This window comes from Gopherus flavomarginatus, chromosome 5 (assembly GCF_025201925.1).
Source record: "Gopherus flavomarginatus isolate rGopFla2 chromosome 5, rGopFla2.mat.asm, whole genome shotgun sequence".
Classification (NCBI taxonomy): domain Eukaryota; kingdom Metazoa; phylum Chordata; order Testudines; family Testudinidae; genus Gopherus; species Gopherus flavomarginatus.
The window spans coordinates 59,425,419-59,445,858 of NC_066621.1; the positions used below are offsets into that span (position 1 = coordinate 59,425,419).

At 43.0% G+C, this 20,440-nt stretch overlaps 2 protein-coding genes across 2 annotated transcripts in view; both read right to left on the reverse strand.

The window, feature by feature from the left end:
- The window catches only part of NRIP3 (nuclear receptor interacting protein 3), a 55,722-nt gene extending 44,844 nt beyond the window's left edge, over positions 1-10,878 (reverse strand). The window contains exon 1 of the mRNA XM_050955170.1: positions 10,805-10,878. The gene's annotated coding sequence lies outside the window, so the exon portion shown is untranslated. The remainder of the gene's footprint in view (positions 1-10,804) is intronic.
- A 7,028-nt stretch (positions 10,879-17,906) lies between these two features.
- SCUBE2 (signal peptide, CUB domain and EGF like domain containing 2) overlaps positions 17,907-20,440 on the reverse strand; it is a 70,853-nt gene continuing 68,319 nt past the window's right edge. The window contains exon 23 of the mRNA XM_050955058.1: positions 17,907-19,590. Coding sequence (XP_050811015.1) covers positions 19,438-19,590 — 153 coding nt within the window. The 3' untranslated portion in view covers positions 17,907-19,437. The remainder of the gene's footprint in view (positions 19,591-20,440) is intronic.

The following is a 20,440-nucleotide window of genomic DNA, read 5'->3' on the forward strand; positions in this document are numbered from 1 at the left end:
AGTTAGCACTGACTCACAGCAAGAAGAGCATCTGCATCAAAGCTGAGCTATTAGGAGGAGTACTAAAATAAAAGCTTCTACTACAGCTCCAAGGTACAGTTTACTTATTAATCTGGCAAACAAACAAGTCCCGCAAATTCATTTACACCATCCACATGTTATAAATATACCTTACGCCAACAGACGAGCAGAAAATGTACCCAATAAGATTAAATCTTTGTGCTTTAGGGCAATTTATAGGATAAAAAAGGTCTTTGGATTGACCCCCTTTCCTAGATGTTAAAGAAGAGGAAAAAAGCAACAAATCGTCTATGTAATCAAAATATGCTGTCTCCAGAGTAGTACGTAAGTTTTTCCCTGTGTTTTTAACACACCGGTTAGCTTTTGTTACAAACAAACAATCAACTCAGATTAGTCAAATGTATTCCTTCCTCCAAGTTGGTATGTTTAAATCAGAAAATACTTTAGCAAAGGTCTCTTTCTGCTGGACAAAGGTGTTTCCATGGAAGAACTAGCTTTTATGGGAGTAAGGCCTCAAAGGGTACGTCTACACTGCAAACAAAAACAAAACCCCACAGCAGCCTCTCGTAGAGCCTGGATCTACAAACCTGGGCTTGCTCTATGGTGCTAAAAATAGCTGTTCTGGCTCAGGCTGGATGTCCCTTCTCAGGCTTCAAAGCCCAAGCCGGAAGATCTACTATTTTTAGCGCATCTGTAGACCTGGGCTCTGTGACTTGCTGAAGTGGGATTGGTTTTTGTTTTGGTTGGTTGGGGTTTTTTTGCAGCGTAGACATACCCGAAGTTCATCAAGATCTTTCTCCCTGTTTCCTGACTCCAAAGTCGCATGAAACCAAGGCTGCCATCACCAGAAGACTTGAACTAGGCTGCTATCAAACATGTTCTCTTCTAATTTTGGAGGAATTCGTCCCTCTTCCCTGAAGCTGCCAGAGAATCTAGCCAAAACAACGTTTGCCTTTGTATGGTGTGGTGGTTGACAAGCCCCCTAACATTGATTATGGGCTATTTTTAGAGGGGACAGGGAAGGATCCTTGCAGCTAGACTACAGCCTTCCCAATGAAATATTTTTTGCCATTTGCAAATGTGAATGTAAGTGCCCCCCACAGCTCTGTGAATCCAGCTCCAGCACTTGCAGCAGTAGGTGCTTCCATTTGCGCATGGATTGTTGATGTGTGTAGTTTGCCCAGTGTTTGACAACAGTCTTTCTTCTGACTCATTTTCTCTGCTGGGGGTTTCTGAAAGGAGCTGCTAGGGACACAGTAACAGAAGATTGGAGGCTGATACTTTGATTTTCCTCAAGCAATGGCAGCTGTCAGAAAACAAAGAAAAAGTAATTTCACATCACAGCCTATATCTAAAACTCGGCTGGAAATCTGGGAGTTTCATAGCTGCAGACATAGACAGGCTGCATATGCTGGAGAGCAAAGGCAGGCTGCTGGTGATGCTTCAAATATCAGCAGCCTGCAATCTGAAATGGGGAGAAGCACCTGTTTCCTCTCCCGCACCCAAGGCATTGGCCAGATTGGCAAAATCAAAGCCCAACACCTCTGCCCCCAGTCCCCAAGCCAGTCCCATGGGGAAAGCACGAGGGACCCCTGCTCTCTTCTTTTCAATGCCAACTTCACCATCATGCTTCTGATGTCCTGAGATTATTTGCCCCAATTCTTCCAGATTAGGAGGTTAGATGGGTATGTGGATAATCAAGTTGCCTGTTTGCATTCCTTGCTGAAAAGGGAACTTAAACCAGACTGAGGGCTGGTCTACACTAGGGGGAGAAATCAATTTAAGATACGCAACTTCAGCTACATGAATAGCGTAGCTGAAGTCGAAGCATCTTAGATCGAGTTACCTACCGTCCTCATGGCGCAGGATCGACGTCCGCGGCTCCTCCTATCGACTCCACTACCGCCGTTCGCGTTGATGGAGTTCCAGAGTCGACAGATGAGACGCGATATATCAATCCCCGAGAAATCGATTGCTACCCACCAATATGGCGGGTAGTACAGACGTAGCCTGAGTGAGTTTCACTCAGAGCTTGTCTAAACACAGACGTTGCACCATGTGAGATGTTAAATCGATTTTGTTAAACCAGTGCAATGCTGTGCATCAGTTTAAAGCTGGCTTATATTGTTTTAGATTGCACCTGTGCTTTACAGCTCACATCGGGGAAGAAAGGCTGGGGAGCTTTACTCAGACCCTTTCATCTCCCCTCCCAGTGGCGAGTAAAAATGGACAGAGATGGTGCTTGGTCTTCGTATGATTTTTCATCTCTCCTTTAAGAAACAGCATGTTAGTAACCGACACATCTTAAAGTGACTCTTGTCAAGATAAAATGCTGCAGGAAAGAGAAGAATCCAGGAAAGAAAAGGACAGAGTAGTTTACATTGCTGGAAACTGAAGTAAAGGTAGACTGGAGTCCCAGAAAGAGCAATTTACTCCTGAAATGAAGACAAATTTCACACAAAGAGATAGAGCACAGAGTAAAGACTAGGAAACTCCACCAAGTGTAACCAGATGAATTGGAGTGGAGAAATAAATGATTCTGTCTGAGACAGAAAAGGGTCAGATGCAGTGTAATCATTCCAACAATTGAAATAATTCAAAGATTAGAAAGGATGTATTTTCTATATGGGTTTGTTACAAATGTTCTTTAAAATTTAGAGAAGGGCCAGTACAGTTGACATTGTGCTCTCTACCTCACCCAGTGGTCCTAATCCGGGCACTCAGTAACCCACTGAAACTAGCCCCTTACTATTAGTTCCTGGTGCTATTCTCTCTTTCTCTTGCTGCTGGTGAGGCAGGGAGAGATGGGAGGACAACCTGACTTTTGCCGCTCCCTCAGTTCTGCTGGGGCTGAAGCAGTGCAGGGGAAGTGGCAGGTGGGTTGGGATTCCAGAAGAGTGGGCAGGCCTTTTGAAAGCTCTGCTGTCTGGTAACCACAGCAGAGTCATGGGAGCGTGCTGCCAGCCTACTTGCTGGGCCGCCTCTCAGTCTTTGTGGAAAAAGAGGAGGAAGGGTGAAGGTAGGGGACAGTCACTTTCTTCAGCATTGAAGCAACATCTTTACTCATTCTCAGTGTGATTGAGCTGGAACACCAATGAAGACAGGAATGGCAGCAGCCTCGCTGGAGGCTTCCACGCCTGCTGAGACCTGTTCCCTTTGCTGGCTGCCCAGAGGCTCCTCTTTATTCCTTGTGGGCCCCAGAAGAGCTGGGAGGGGAAAGCATCCACAGTAAGAGGCCCAGAACTGGGCTCTCATTTCCAAAGCTGCAGCGTGCAGCAGCTCGTTTGTAGTTGTCAGTGACGCAGCTGGGCTGATTCCAGAGTCAGAGGAAAAATGTCATGTAATGGCTAGAACAAGAAGCCACTTTACAGAGCCAGCTTGGGGCATCTAGAAAAGAAACAGCTGGATCCCTGCATGGCTTAAGGCATATCACAGGTCTATTAGACAGGCCTCATAGGATTTTAACTGGATTGATCAACCATCTTCTTATAAAGCAGTTGAGTACTTTTAAACCATTCCTATCATGTACAGTTTATTTGAGTACTTGTGATATTCCATAAGCATTCTTCACTGAAAAGGTCACGCAAGAGTGGGGACCTTTGACATTTCAGGTATCCTCATCCACAAAAAAGAAACCATTTAACATGACGATGGTGAAAGAAATCCAACTACTAAGGACCATTGATAGCAATATGCCGTTCACAAATAAAAATGGACACGTACAGACTGTTCCTGTAATGATGGATCCCCATTTCTCTGCCTTTTCTCTTAAATTGTCCAATGAGCAATTTTCACACTTCTGATGGGCAAAGTTGTCATGAATGCAAAGATTGTGTTGGATGAAGCTCTAGGAAATATATAACTAGAGAGCTGTATGTTAGTCTACAAACTAGAAATCTCAACAGTTTCTAACACTGCAGAGGCTGTTCTCCTATTAAATGCCCCAATCAGTCCACATCTATCCAGCAAAGCACTGAAGCACCAGCTGAAGATTAAGCATATGCTTAAGAGCTTTGCTGAACAGTGGTGGATTTAAGCACATGCTTAAATGTCTTGCTGAGTTGGGATTATAGACTACAAGAGCTGTGTGCAAAAGTCTCCTCCCATTTTGGCAAGTATGTGTCCCTATGTCTGAAGCAACATGCTTACACCAAAACTTGCAGTGTACGTGTGGCGGGAGCAAAGGCATTTATATTAAATGATCACTGCATACATAATCTAGGGAAACTGAAGAGATTGTGTTTGGTCTTAGATCTAGATGACTAATTTATGTCATAAGCCAGAGAGCCAAATTTATCTTTGATGCAACATCATTGGTGTTAAACTACGGATGCGTTTGGCTCAGAATATCAATTTCTGATGGTTCTTTTTGTTAGCTGATATAATTGATTAAACAATCTAATTGGCAGCAAATTGCTGTAAATATTTAGCTATTGGTTACTGTAAACATATAACCATAGGTTATAGCTTCCTTCTTATTGTCTTTTCAGGTCAATAACATTATTATTTTAAACAATAAAATATTCCAAACTGATGTTTTAAAGACTACAAACTATTTCTATTTGCCCCACAAACTGAATCAATTATGTAGCTTTTACTGAACACTCTGTCCATCTGTTAGTTACCCAGTGTAATATTGACAAACAAACAGGCCACAAACCGTAATACTTGGTCCAATTTGTTATCATTTTACAATAAGGTGGAGATCGAACAGAACTAGACGAAGGGCAATAAAGATGGTTAGAGGCAATGTGGAATTTACTTATGAGATTAAATAATCCTGATTCTTTTAGATCAGGAAGAAGAAAAATTAGGTCCTGATCCTGTAAACACACACACACTTAACTCTTATCATTGGAACAGGTATAAGTGTGTTTGCAGGCCTTCTGGGCCCTAGAGGGGATACAATGAAGGTATATGAAACTGTGAGGGAGTGGCATACAGAGCTGATCAAGTGTCACTTTACTTGTCTCATTACAAGTGGACACTCAAAGAAGTTGAACATTTTGAATAAGAGAAAATGCTACTTTATCTACATAGGCTAATCAACATGTGGAAAAATCACTGCTAGAAAAGAAACACTATGACAAATAAAATAGACACACCACTCAGGGTATTTGGGTGGTCCATTCCATGATGTGATAACCCTCAGATATCCGCCCCAAACACACTGCCAAACTCATCCATTTCATCATCACCCATAACAATTTTGCATTCAACAACAAACATGTTGTCCAAACCATGACAATAGCCATGGGTATTAGGATGGCTCCCCAGTATGCCAATCTCTTTGAGAGCCACCTGGAAGAAGAATTTCTGGATAAATAGACCACAAAACCAGTGATACCATTGATGTATCTCAGCTATATTTTCATCCTCTGGACAAACAGCTTAAACTCCCTCATAGATTTCCACCACACCTTCGACAACCACCATCCATTAAACTTTCTCTAGAACACTCCCACACTAGCATAAGCTTCCTGGACACCACAATCAGCTTCAACAATGGAAAACGACAGACAACCATGTACAAGAAACCTATGGATCACCACACCTACCTTCACAGATCCCTTAACCACCCAAACACACCAAGAAATCTGTTATTTACAGCCAGACACTCAGATACCACAGAATATGCTCCGAGGAGAAAGTCCAGGATACACACCTTAACACACCTAAAACCATCATCACCAAACAAGGACACACCACCAGAGATGTAGATCACATCATGAATGGGCCACTTGTCACGGAGTCCCCGGGCGATTCTCTGGAACTGCTCCCCACCAAGCCAGTCAGGGCTTTGGGGAGCCTCCTCTCCCTTGGAGCAGACTTGTTCAGGGCAAGAAGCTCACACGGCTTCACCTCCTGGGTCTCTCCTTGGAGCATTCAGCATCCTCTGCCCCTCCGTGCGCTTCCCACAGCGAGTCCACCCCAGCGGGGTCCTGAGGAAGCCACCGGGTTCTGCACCCCCACTTTGCAGTCAGACGTGACTCTCAGACAGCCAGTAAAACAGAGGTTTATTCGATGACAGGAACAGGGTCTAAAACAGAGCTTGTAGGTACAGAGAACCGGACCCCTCGGCCGGGTCCATTCTGGGGGGCAGTGAGCCAGACCCCCAGGTCTGCCCTCCACCCTTGACCCCAGCCAGCTCCAGACTAACAACCCCTCCCAGCCCCTCCTCTCTGCTCAGCCACTTTCCCCGGGCCAGGAGGTCACCTGATCCCTTTGTCTCCAACACCTTCAGCTGGCACCTTTGCAGAGGAGGGGCCCAGGCCGTCAGTTGCTAGGAGACAGAGGGTCAGGCATTTAGGTGCACTGGCCCTTTGCTCTGCCAGATACTTAAGAACTGCCATGGGGACACTGAGGCACCAACACAGTACTCAGAGAAAACATTAAGAACTTTCCCAGTTTGTCACACCACTCAAATACCCCAAGAGAACCTGCTTCAATGCAACTCCAACTACACACCCTTAGTTGTCATCTACCACTTTACATTGGAACTCATACGGGGTATCATCAAACAAATACAACCCATACTCGATGAGGACCCCATCCTGAAATAAATCCGTCCTCAATCCCCACTTCTGACCTTCAAACAATCCCCCTAACCTCTCCAACCTCAGCATCAGAAGCAAGCTCCCCACAGACCAGGACACAACAACTCAGAGCAGCACCAGACTCTGCCAGAACATCACTTGCAAAATCTGCAGACATATCTCCACTGCTACAATGATCAACATTCCCCTATAATACACCTTTCAAGATCCTACACTTGCCTATCACAACATGGTGTATGTGATATATATCGTCCAGTGCACTAAACACCCCAATAGCAACTATGTGGGTGAAACCAGACAATCACTACACTCTCGAACTCATACAGGAAAATGAGAAAAGACAAAGACTATGTCTACACTAGCACTTACTGAGGTATAACTTATGTCTCTCAGGAAAAAGCAAGCCCCTTAAGTGATGTAAGTTACATTGACCTAAACACCACAGTAGACAGTGCTATGCTGGGGGGGGGGCGGGGGGGGGGAAGGGGGACGGCTGGAATAGTTAAGCCAAAGGGAGAGCAGTTAAATTAGAAGCTGCATCACTGCAGATCCGCGGCTGTAAACTCTCTAGGGTAGCTGAAGCCAAAAACTCCGAATCACCTGTGGGTGAACACTTTTTTCACAAAGCGATCACTCTATATCTGACCAATCCTCAAAGGAAACCTGCACAACACTTTCAAAAGATGAGCCTAGGAGCTTAAATTCATAACTTTGCTAGACACTAATAATCCTGGACTGAACAGACAAACTGGATTTATGGCTGATTACAACAGTCTGTAACTCACTAACTCCATCTTTTGGTTCGATGACTGCTGAGGTGTTAACTGGATGGTCTACCTTGAAGGGTCCTTTACAATATGTGCTAACTACTTATGCTAAACAATCTGTTCCACCTTGCATTTTACAGCAAGAGCTCTGTTGGGCTCAAAAGCCTGTCCATCTCACCAATAGACGTTGCTCCAATAAATTACATTACCTCCCCCACCTTGTCTCTCTAATGTCCTGGGACCGAGACAGCTACAACTACACTGCATTAAATAAAATAAGTTGTATAAATTGTATTTAGCCATATCCTGTTCACCAGATGAAGCCCTAAGTAGGTTTAGACAGGAAGGCTTTGGCTCTACAACTATAGTGCTGTAAAATAAGAATAATCCAATATCAAGCTTCGGGACAAAAGCTTCTTCTCTGTGTGGGTAAAGGGAGGAAATCCCCCTCTCACCAGTACAGCATTGCACAACTGGTATTGTAGGGGTTTCTAACCTCTCTCTAAGCATGAGCTATTACATATGGTGCAGCGCCAGAAGCAGGATGACAAAGCAACTGGTTTGATATGGTATAGCAATGCCACACTAGCACTGTGGGCAGATACAATACACACTTCCTCCACACAGCTCTGCTACGGCACTTTAACCGTGACTTGCAAGAGGCCCACAAAGACTTCCAGTCAAAATAGTTTTACTGCTAGACAGATGCCTGCGATAGACTATGATAAGATGACCAAACGCTTTTCCCCTTGTAACTCAAAGCGTGGACATAAGAACAGCCATACTGGGTCAGACCAAAGGTCCATCTAGCCCAGTATCCTGTCTTCTGACAGTGGCCAATGCCAGGTGCCCCAGAAGGAATGAACAGAACAGGTAACCATCAAGTGATCTATCCCGTCGCCCATTCCCAGCTTCTGGCAAACAGAGGCTAGGGACACCATTCCTGCCCATCCTGGCTAATTGCCATTGAAGGACTTATCCTCCATGAATTTATCTAGTTCTTTTTTTATAGTTTTGTTATAATCTTGGCCTTTACAACATCCTCTGGCAAGGAGTTCCACAAGTTGACTGTGCATTGTATGAAGAAATATTTCCTTTTGTTTGTGCTCAATTTTCTATATCCATTATTACAGATATTTGTCTCACCAGTAGGGCAAGTTCCTCACAGCCCTGGTTTTTTATGGGCTTGACTCTGTGGTAAAGTCAATTCTGTATCTATGACATAAGAATGGAAGTGACCGAGGGCTTGGCTACACTTGAAATTCCAAAGCAGTGCCACAGGAGCACTCCCGCGGCAGCGCTTTGAAGTGCGAGTGTGGTCGCTGCAGGTACTCCACCTCCCCGAGGGGATTAGCTTTCAGTGCTAGGAGCCGTGCTCCCAGCACTGGGGCACTGTTTACACTGGCGCTTTACAGCGCTGTAACTTGCTGCGCTCTCATGTCACATACCACATGACAACTTCACTGCAGAATCATATGAAAGGAGAAGCTCAGCTGAGATGAGAGAAGTCCCTGTTTAAACATGAATTGGTCATTAGCAAACAAGAACACACAGTCAGAAGCATTACAGGGAAAATACAAGGCAAGACAAAGTGGAGAGAGGTGGCCAAATTTAGGTCTGCTGTACAAATAGTTATAACTCCATTGACTTCAGTAACATTGTACCAGCTCACAGCAAGCTTAAATTTGGCCTACCACTTTAAATTGAGCTGGGTGAAATTTTTCAGACAAATCATTTATTTGCTGAAAAATGCAGTTTCAGCTCCATTGAAATGATTCATTAATTCGGGTCCAAATCAGTGAAGAGTTTCGGCCAATAAAGAATAATAAAAACATATTTTTGAAGAGTTGAAATGCTTTGACTTTTCATTTCCAAATCATGTTCCATTTTGAAATTTAGCTGGATTTATTTAAAAAAAAAAAAAGAAAGGAAAAAGTAACATGCCCAAAACAAAAAAGATGAAAAACACTGTTTCAGATCCAACAAAGCATTCAGTTCGAAGCAAAACAATTTTTTCCAGATTTTTCATTTTGCCCAACAAACCCATAAAATCAGTTATTCATTCAGCTCTGATTCTGAAGTCCAATATGTTTGAAAATGACTCTCAATATGAAAGACTCCCCTTTAAGGAACTCTACACACACAATGAACATGTACTCCATTTAACATTTGTTACCTTCCAGCTTGGGGTTGGTGTGGTATTTGTAATATGAAAAATGTTCTTCTACCCAGGTATAAATCAGCTGCCAAGGTCATTTTCATTTTCCAAACATTATTGAGTGTTTGTTACATGATTTCTGAATAGGAATGAAAGGGCTGTTTTGTCCGGTCTGATTTAGAACGTTTTATAGCCTGCATAACAAAAATATTGTGACAAAGTTAAAAACTATGGAAAAATAATAATTCAGTTTTGAAACATAGCTAGGAAAGCTCAGCTCTGATACAGCTCATGATTTTTACTGAGATCCTACTGGTTAAACCCAGTTTTCTGGGTGGATTTGCTTGCCATTCTTGTGCATTGGTCCAGTTGCCAGAGTTTACACAATGGGATTAGAACCTAGGAGCTTCCCAGGTCCTTTGCTAAAACCCTGCAGCTAGATGTTTATCTCACCAAATAAGGACAGTAGGTTCTCCAAACCATAACACTACTATTTATATCTTTTATAAACAAAACTTGAAAATATTCTGCCTCTCAAGACCAGTTGAGACTAGAGAGGACGTTATTTGGCAAATATTTTCTCCTTCTTATGGACTCCGTAACTACTACAGCAGCATCCCTCCTTCAGAGAGGGCAGAAAGGGGGCAGGAAGAGAAAGCATTTTTGTGTAGGTGCTTTGCAAACTTTTGGGGCAGTTTCAATTTCCCAGCAGAAAAAAACAACCCCCCAAGTTTTGAATCCTGAATTTGCCTGATATTTTTATGATAAATCAAAATCTGAGCCTGAGCTATTTGACAGTATCCATTTAGGATAAAAATACTTTGCCTAGCAATAGAAAAGAAGCAGACACCACAGTGCTAATCAACTCCAGTGCTAATCAAACACAGGATCTCTCACCTACATGGCGCTGTGATGTTTACTTTATGAGGCCAAACATCCAGAACTCCCAAGTAGTGCCATACAAGCGAGTTAATATCACGCCCTCTCTCCACATAACATATTCAAAAATGTAGCAACTCATGCATGATCAGTAAGATTGAGTGAGACATTACTGCATATTCAGTGCTAATATTTGCAAATGCATACATTTGCCAATCGTGTGTCAAGTACACAAATGGCCTGGAATGTAATTTTACTGAGTGGGTGTGTTTGCCTTGTTGTGGTTTTAGTTAAATATCTTCACCTTCCTGTCTAGTGAACTGCTGAGTACTTCTACGCTAAGCCTGGATGTTAGCCTGTCTACAGGCTTAGTTCTGTTGAGCACTGAGGAAAATTATCAGAAATACTGAGTTATTGAGTACCTTTTATTCAAAAGGTTTCTGCTCTACTTTGGGAACTCAACTATTTCAAGAGAGCCTGCTCATTGGATATTGGTCAAGCTGTCATCCAACTTGAGCGTGCTTTTCTGAAAAAAGAAACAAAATGAAAAAAAAAAAGTATTAGTTCTACATACAGGGTTAAAATTTCAGATGTCATTAATGACAAGTATAAGAACTGGATATCATAAGGATGAGACTTTTCATGTTGAAACAGATTGCCAAAAATACTTAAGCATACACAAACAATAGTAATTGTGCATAGTCTTACCTATCCAGGATACCTTTTCCCATTGTGCGCTAGGGTGTTTTCTCTGTGCAAACCACAACTTTCAGCCTGGATTCTTTTGCACTGGGAATTCAAAAGCGGAGACAACAGTCCTGATGGGAGGCAGTGTGGAGGTTAGTTCAGAAAAAAGGTCTCTTTCCACTGCCGACTGAAGAGGTGGAAAATGTATTTTCCACACTTCACAGCTGTTTCCAGATTTTGTTTCTGTCATTTGAAATCAGTTTGCGGATATGAAATAATGTAAGGTATGAGTTTGTTTAAAGTCAGTTCAAACTCATTATGTTTATTCAGCAAAGTTACAGTGACTGTAATGGCTGCTGCTACAAATGCTATCCAGGGTGTAATAGGATTTTACATTTTCATCATCCTGCTATTTTAGTAAGTGTGCCTTCAGTAAAAACTGGATGAACCATTTTGTTTGCGTTATTTATCTGACTGCTTTCACTGCTTAGACCTAGAGTCTTTCTTGCCTGGATCAGAGAGAAGCAGCTTCTTCATTCAGATTTCACCACACAGAGTAGAAACTATGGCTGCGTGACAAGATATTTTTCATCAGTACCATGTAACGTATCTGTGCAGCAGGAAACAAATGAGCCCTCCATAATGAAGCTCTCTGTTTCAACATCCCCTTTAGATTGAAGCCCTCTACAGTGGACATAGAACAAAACCTCTGGTTGCTTGGCATCCTGTGTTGTTTTAATAGCTGTTTCACTAGGGGCCATATGCTGCCCTCTTGTGGAAAACCATGTGGTAAGCGCTCCATCTGTGCTAAACACCAGGAAACAACTGTGTGTTAAGGAGCACACTAGTATGGCCCATGATTCACATGCAAAGCATCACTCAACGGAATGGCAAACATGGCCACCACAGAGAGCCACAACTGTGCATATCCTGCAAGGATAGTTACATAAGAGAGGACACCACTATGTGTGCCTGCTATAAGGGAGGAATGACAGAGTACACACGTCTGTACAGCACGTGTGTCTGATCCCTGTACAGTCCATGAAGATGGACACACCCAATTGCATTGTGGGGGGGTGTCTCTGTGAGCTCATAACAGTACACACAAGGGTCTAAGCTGATACATCAAGGTGTTCAGATGACTGCACACAGGCCATAGCCATCCCTAACTAATGCTGTTGTCAACACCAAGTTTTACTTCCATAGTATTGCATGTTCTTATACAGTAGGGGTCAGGGAAGGCCACATTCTCACAGATCATACCCTTGTGTGTTCTATGGATGATTTATGTTAGATGCTGGGTTGTGTTGGGAAGTCACAGGAGCAAATAGGTGAGAAACTATGCCTTGATTATCTGTCCCAGCTGCAAATGTCAAAGAGAGACAGATTTTTAAAATGATACCAAGTATGAGATCAATAAATATTTTTGTTTTCCATATTGCAGCATCCTTCTGTCATCCTAATGCTACAGACACAGACGCACAGACTCATGATCTCTATTAAATACTATACAGAAATAGCAAAAAGACTCTAGTCTTTAGTCCAGTCACTAGCATTCCGGTTAGTTATTAAGCTGAATGAAACCACTGTTCTCACTGTGAATAAAAGCCTTTTCACAACTTTATTTTTGTAAGTTGGCTGACAGAATTAGCACCTATGCGAGTGAAAGTGTAATAATTTTGCTGCTTGAGTCAGGCAGGCTACCCAACCACATCCGTGTCATCATGTTTAGATTGATTTGCAACATCCTGGCTTTTCCATCACTTTCCCCCGAAATCAGTACCAGTACATAAAAAAACATTAACACCAGAGCAACCCAAGTGAATGAGGCAAGGAGTGTGCAGTGGGGGGTAGCTACCAGCACCAGTCTGTTGCCTTGTGTGGTGTAGGGAGGGAAGGACTGCCAGGGTGGTTGTATTTCAAAGGTGGTAATCCTACTTATCATGTCCTCCTGGAGACTCTTATCCTCAGCCCCCTCCCCCAAGACCCCATTCTCCCTATCATGGTCCATACTCTCCCTGCCCTAAGGGGTCCCCTGCTCCACTAACATGCCCTCCTCCCTGCTTAATCACCCCATTCCCCTAACTCATCCTCCATCCCCTGCCCTTAGACTCCCACTCTCCTTCCTAGCCTAGAAACCTGCTGCCATGCCACTCTCAGAGCCTGCCTCAATGTGCCTCTCACTACACCCCACACCCTGCCCCTATCCTAAGACAGCCCCATCCCTCCCCTCTTCCACTGAAGGGACATGGTGTGTTGTCTCAGGGCAACACCTCACCTCCTGCCACGTGTGTGCAACAGGGGAACCTTTAGCAGCAGCCAATTCACCAGCACCACTTGCTCTCTGCTCAGGTTTCCATTCCACAGGGGCACTGCCTGTGCAGTTGGGGGCAGAGCTAAGAGGGGCCGGCTGAGCACTCGGGGGCGTGCAGACAGCAGCACTAGTTGCCTTGCCTCCCAACATGGGGACTCAGAGGGGAGTGGCAGGATCGTGTTTCCCTTCCTACACAGGCCTCACAGGCTTGGCCCAGCACTGCAGTGCACCCCTTTGGACTGAAAGGCAGCAGCTGCTTTAGGACAGGAAATGAAGAGGGATAATGTATCTGATTGACAGTGCAGGGGGAGGCCGGGTGGAATTACAGTATATAGAATTTGGCCAATACATTAGGGTAACACAGCCAGACCCAAGTCAGACATTCCATGGAGGCTGTCAATGATCAGTGCGGTCAGGATTGCAGTTTTACTTCTAATCCAAAATACAACATCTCCAGCAGCATAGCGTTCCTGGCCTGCGGCTCCAATTCTGACTGAGTGCCTCCTGCTCCATCACTATCACACCCTACACCACCTCAAAGGTCTCCCATTCAATCTCAGGCCCTGCCACTGCAATACTTCCCTGGCTCTCTTGTAGTTTAATATCCTACAATGCCTCTCTCAGCCAAAGCTCTCTGTTCTCACAATTGGCCAAGATAAGACATACAAGATTGACTTGAAGCAAGTTAGGGAAAGGACACAGCTGTTACTATGTAGATTACACAGGAACAAACATCACTGGGAATCTGGGCTATTGCCTTGATAATAAGCAAGCACTGAAACTTTAATCCTTTGCCGCCAAGTTATGTTCTTTCTATACACAGCTCCCCTTGGCTTTGGGGAGGGCTGCTCAGGCATAAGTGGAGGCAGAATTTGGCCCTGTGTATTTTTGTGCAGCTTAATCACTCTAATAACATCACATACACACACACAAAAATCACTCAAACCCTATGCCATGTAGTTAAATATAAGTAAAATCTTGTTCTCCATCTTCTTTTACTCTCAACTTGCTGTAGACATGGCAAACATTTTATGTAAGTGAAGTGTGATCTGCATAAATTGCATGTACTGTACGTATTTGTCTTTATCACTACTGGGTGGGGCCAATAGTCATATGTTAGATAAAGCCTCTACGTTTGACATCCAACTGTGTAGCTGCAGCTGATGCTGCCTCATGAACTGTGTCTCCTCAGTATGCATGATATTAAACTGTAGAAACTATACTATTAGCATTACAAACACTGCTAGCTTACTTTTGGCAACAATATTGGCATGTATTTGAAGGATCCTAATAAATAATAATACTTAGCACTTACGTAGCATGTTACATCTTCAAAGTGCTTTACAAACTCTAACCTGATTTGGGTATCAGCACAGCTTTTCCCGATTGTATACCCTCTGGAAAACACGGAATATTTTTTCCAAATCAAGTGTTTTTCCTTTAGGGGGATTTACATACTGCTAATGTCACTCATTCTTGGCAGGACAGGATCTGAGGAGCTTCTGTGTGGTACTATGTGAGCTATGGCAATGGCCATGATGTGTCCTGAGATAGTGAGTTTGAAACAAGTTGTTTCAAAATAAAGATCTCCCCTGCTTTTCATGACTTTTCAGATATTCTAAATATCCCAAGGTTATTAGCCCTGAATGAGTTTTCAGTCTCTTCCCTACTGAACTGAATGACAGTTATATCTCTACAGGCTGCTTCTGTGATAGCAGTCTCACATCACCATCTTAGCCTCATGAAAGATACACTCTCTGACCTTTGCCCCACAATATTCTCCATCTGCAATTCCATATGCAGATTCCCAGACAAAGTCACGACTCTGATCGATTAGTCCTAGGCTTTATGTTCACAGCATATTTCCTCCTACCATAGCGCACAGAAGAAAGCACAGTCAGGACAGTATTCCAACCACCTTTGCCATTTTAGAGCCATGCACAGGGTACAAGGCAAGGTCGCTTTGTTTGGACCCAGTCATGCAGTTTTTCTGCACACAAAATTCCCATTGACTATCGTATAAAAGTATGTGTGTACAAAATACACTTATGCTGCAGACCATCTTCAACAATCCAACTTCTGTCTTAAGTGACCACTTCAAAATATTACAGTCGTTTCCAGTACAAGTGTGGCCTTATTTTAGTTAAATTAGACCATGAACCATTTATCCTGGCCCTTTGGGTAGTCATTTAAATGAAATTTCATTGTAAATTTTTAAAAACTAGACAATATTACCTGGTTTCGATTTTTATTTTTTAATCTAAATGATTCTTTGGATGCACTGACATCACTGGTAAAATTCCCAGATATTTCAATGAAGCTAGGGTTTAGCCTTAAATTTACTGTGCGAACCGATTAGTTCTTCATTACAGTAATTATTGTGATTGTAATTTTATATCATAAACTGACAAAATGCTTTGTAGCTGTTACATATAGTTCATTCTTTGACATATGCAGCCAGTAGTTTACCCACTTCTTTTTTATATCTACATATTAGTCAATTTCAAGATTATAAACCTTTCTGTATTTTCCTCATGGTATTAAATATTATAATCCGAAGATAACTCAGTTTTTATGTTCTTCAAAAACATGTACAATTTTGTATGACTGGGAAAACTAACTAATTACAGAGAATATATAATAAAATATAACATACGTTACCAGGACATGAAGTTTATCTCTTGTGGGATAACTTGCTATATAGCCTTTAGTCTGAGCAAAATACTGTTTTGATAATAGAAGAAAACTGAAAACATTATCCAGTGGTTTTCTCATGCAACTCAAAAGTCACTGATTTATTTCTCTTATTAAGAGTATCATGTAACAATATGAAACTTTTTACATAATTTACAGTCATGACAGCAATCCTCATGAATCCACTTCATACAAGAGATGGTAAATCATCCAGTTAGTGCTAATATTTTTTTAAGTTAAATCCTATTTTATAAGGTTACACATTTTCTGAATTCTTTCTTGCTGTGAAAAAAAAATCACAGTCTACAAACACGATGTAGAACGCAAATTAAATGTCTACAGCACTATATCTACAACGACTAGCCTCCCTATGGAGTTAAAATTCCAAGCACAATTTCATTTTGATATAGTGATCAGTTCTCTCTATAATTAGGTGGCAAAAGTGATTTCTCAGGGTAAGAGTCCCCTAGTCATTTTACACTGCAAATCAATAGTGAAATCTACAGTGTGGATCAGAGTGGAATTTTGCTCATACTATTTAGCACAAAGGTCATGCTAAAAGTAAAACTAAACATTGCTATTAAGCATTTGCCAAAACCAAACATTGCCATGGAGCAAAAATGATTCTTCTTTACAAAGGGCAGAATTCTCCACTCAGTTCAGCAACACAGATCTTGCCTCTAATACTATTCTTTCCCTACGAACTGGGAATATCCACTGACAACAATGGAAATCTCCACAACAACCTGGGAGAATGGCTTGATATCCACCATGTGGGTTTTAGGGGAGCAATTTGCCATATGGAAACAATATGGAAGTAAAAATTAATTTAGACACAGCATGAGAAGCAGTGAAGTCAATAGGAACCTTTTCATTGTCCCAGCATACACTGGAATTGGCCCACCAAATTCACCAACATACAAATACAACATGTGAATGTTTCAGAACTTTCTATTGTTGGTCCCTCTTTTAAATCAATCATTTTAGTTGATGTCTCGCTGGGAAATAAAGTTGAATTGTTTCAGCTGCTTAGGTCTATAGCAGTTGTATGAACTGGGTTTATATCCCCAGCAGCACATCCAAACCACAAAAAAGTCAGTTCGCATGGGCATCGGTAGTGTGGCCTGGAGGCAGAGGCATGGCCTTGAATCCTAGCCAAGGAAAGTACTAAAATCTAATACTACAGGTATTTTGTGCACAGAAACCAGTGGAAGTCTTGCATGCTGCAGAACTACAGCACTGAAATCTTATTGCATTGTGATTCAGGTACACAGCCTTTCAGTGGCATTCATTTACTCTTATAAGGCAAGTAAGAGATTTTGAATGTCTTCTCTTTGTACATTAGTTTCATCCATTCCACTGTAAACATGATATTATTCTCATATAATAGTTATATACCCCACGCTAGTGCAATGAAGCCAAAAGAGTGTTACTGTTTTTGCAAGCAATTCCTTGGTTCCAAACTCTAGTACAGGGGTCAGCAACCTTCAGCATGCAGCCCATCAGAGTAATCCACTGGCAGGCTGTGAGACATTTTGTTTACATTGACCATCCACAGGCATGGCCCCCCACAGCTCCCAGTGGCTGCGGTTTGCCGTTCCCAGGCAATGGGAGCTGCGGAAAGCGGCACGCACTGCAGGGATGTGCTGGTCGCCACTTTCTGCAGCTCCTAGTGGCCAGGAACGGCGAACCACAACCATTGGGAGATGCAGGGTGCTGTGCCTGCGGACAGTCAACGTAAACCAAATGTCTTGTGGCCCGCCAGTGGATTACCCTGATGGGCTGCATGCCAAACGTTGCCGAGCCCTGCTCTAGTACATATAGCATTAGTTACGATCATACTACAGGACCTCAGCTTGTAGAGTCCTGTACCTTTCAAAAAGAAACACATAGTAAAAGCATTTGGATTAGAAATACTTGCTATTTCCATCTCACAGCACTTCCAGTGACTAATCCCTAGAGAGACAGATACTGGGGCCATCTCTGGACTGGAGGGATTTGTACACAGTCTCCTACATAGAGCAGCAAGAGCATCTCTGCTGAGAAGATTGTGAACAACCACAAGATTATGATGTAATTTAAACTCTGCCCAGACCTGCAGTCAGCCAGCACAAACAGTTCAACAAGAGTAACTCTCCATAGGGATTCTTTCAGGATAACTTCCTAGCATGTAGGAAAGATGGTGCAGTGGTTAGGACGTTGGCCTGGGAATCAGAAAACCTACGTTTAAGTCCCTGCTCTGCCAAATTTCCTGTGTGATCATGGGCAAGCCACTTAGTCTCTCTGTCCCTATCTGTAAAATGGGGATAATAGTACTTCCCTACATCACAGGGGTGTTGTGAGGTGCCCATTACTATGTGTGAGAGGTTAATGTAGAAGTGAATATTTAAAATGGGATTTGGGAGTTAATATGCCATTGCCCATATATGAGCATTTATAACACTCCATTTTCAAAGGGCCAAAGCCTCTTTCCTGGACATAACCTAAGAATAAGGGCTGTGTGGAAGGGGAAATATACAGGGATCTGGCAGAGAGAAGCCACTCTGCCACTTCTTCAAACTCAGGGCTCCAGGAGCTGTTGCACCCATACCCATAAGGGAAATTGGCTGGTGGATCAGTTTGATCAAGGTCTGATTCATCATTGCGGTACTCCCATTTTACTCTAATATAACGCCACTGAAATCAAAAGAGAGACATCAGCAGAAACTGGAGCAATGCAGTGGTAAATCTGGTCCATAGAGTTTAGGCTTAAATTTCATCCTTAGTTTACTTTGCCACGCATAGGTACTGTACCTAGTATGACACACAGAGAGAAATTCACATCTTGTGCAAAACTTGGATTTACTGGTTTGGTTAAGACCATTTCAAACTCTGCTCTGAATTTCCTGGCAGTGCAGGTTTGAGAGGGACATCAAACTTGTTTTCACCTTCAAACAGACTGAATGTGAGTGCAGCTTTCTGGAGGTGACAAGCCTTAATTACAGCCCAGAGCCACACGGCAGCACTTAGTATGTCCACATTTATTAGCTTTTGGGTTACTGATGCAGCAACAGGGCAGAGCTCTGAAGATATCATGCCTGGCATCATTTGATTACAGAAAACATTCCCAGTCTCTAATCCAACAGACACTTAACCCGGAGAGCATCTTGTGACCCGAAAGGGATCATCTGGAAAGGAATCAAAATTCTGTTTGCCAAACCATTTATATCAGCTGTGAAAGCCAAACTCTGCAAACAAGCTAATTGGAGAGCTTCCCTACGGTCTCTCTGCCAGCGTGCAAAACACTCAGACACAGTCCCACCCCTCGCAATGCTCTGCCCCATCGTTAGGGGCTGTTTAGTGTTTAAAATGTAGGACCAGTTATTTGTAAGGCCTCAAAAATCTGGAAACTTTAGAGCGCAGCAGTCGAATAAAGGATCGTGGGAACATCTCTCTAGACTCTTGTGCTGTGTACTTGAAGTAGTTCTGCGGATGTGCCAGGACATCAAACAATGCCTTTATCAGCTTCTTATCCTGAAAAGGGTAAGGCAGATTTGTTACTGTCAAATTACAATCAGAGTCACCGACACTTAATCACCAATGATTCCATAAGGAATTGTTTTAATAGAAGCAATGGCCTCGAATTTTTACTTTCCCATCACTAATGTGGGCTCTCAGATCTGCACAGCTGGAGTGAAATCTTGCCACTGACTTCAAGGGAGTCAGGCTTTTGCCCATGGTCTTTATTTCAATACTAGCAGATCCAAGCATTTACAGAAAGCAGGATATTGAGTTGAAGTCTGACAGGAGAAATGTGCTTTTTGGGTGAAATCCACTCCACTTGCCTGAGTACTGGGCTCTGTATAAGGTGGAGTATGATGTGTGTCAGAGAAGTGGAGTATGATGTGTGTCAGAGAAGTGAAATCAGTCTCCCCAATCTAGGGTTAATAACTGCAGGGCCCTCACTCCCTCCTTCAAGGCTGCTATTCTGTGAGCTGGAACAGCCGCCATTGTCTCTCCGTGCCAGTTGTGCAGGGCACTGGATCCAAGTAGATATAAGCCTATGTCCCTCTCCTCAAGCTTGGTCCCATTGCAGCCTTCCAAGATGGTCTATGTGAAGCCAGCCTGGAGATCCTTTTCCTGGCACTTTAGAGATGCATAGGCATCCTTGTGCCGCTGCTCCATCCACCCCTAGGCAGGGGGCTTCATTGATGCTGAGGCCTGGGAAGGGGTATGCACTGATTTAGCACTTCCCTGAAGTGGCTGGACCTATAGAGTTAGTATAGAGGTCTTGGAAGGCATTAAAGTTGCTCATGCAGACAGCCCAAGAGAGGGCCTCAGTGGGGTGAATCCCATGTAGGGAAGCAGCTTCCCTAGCACAAGA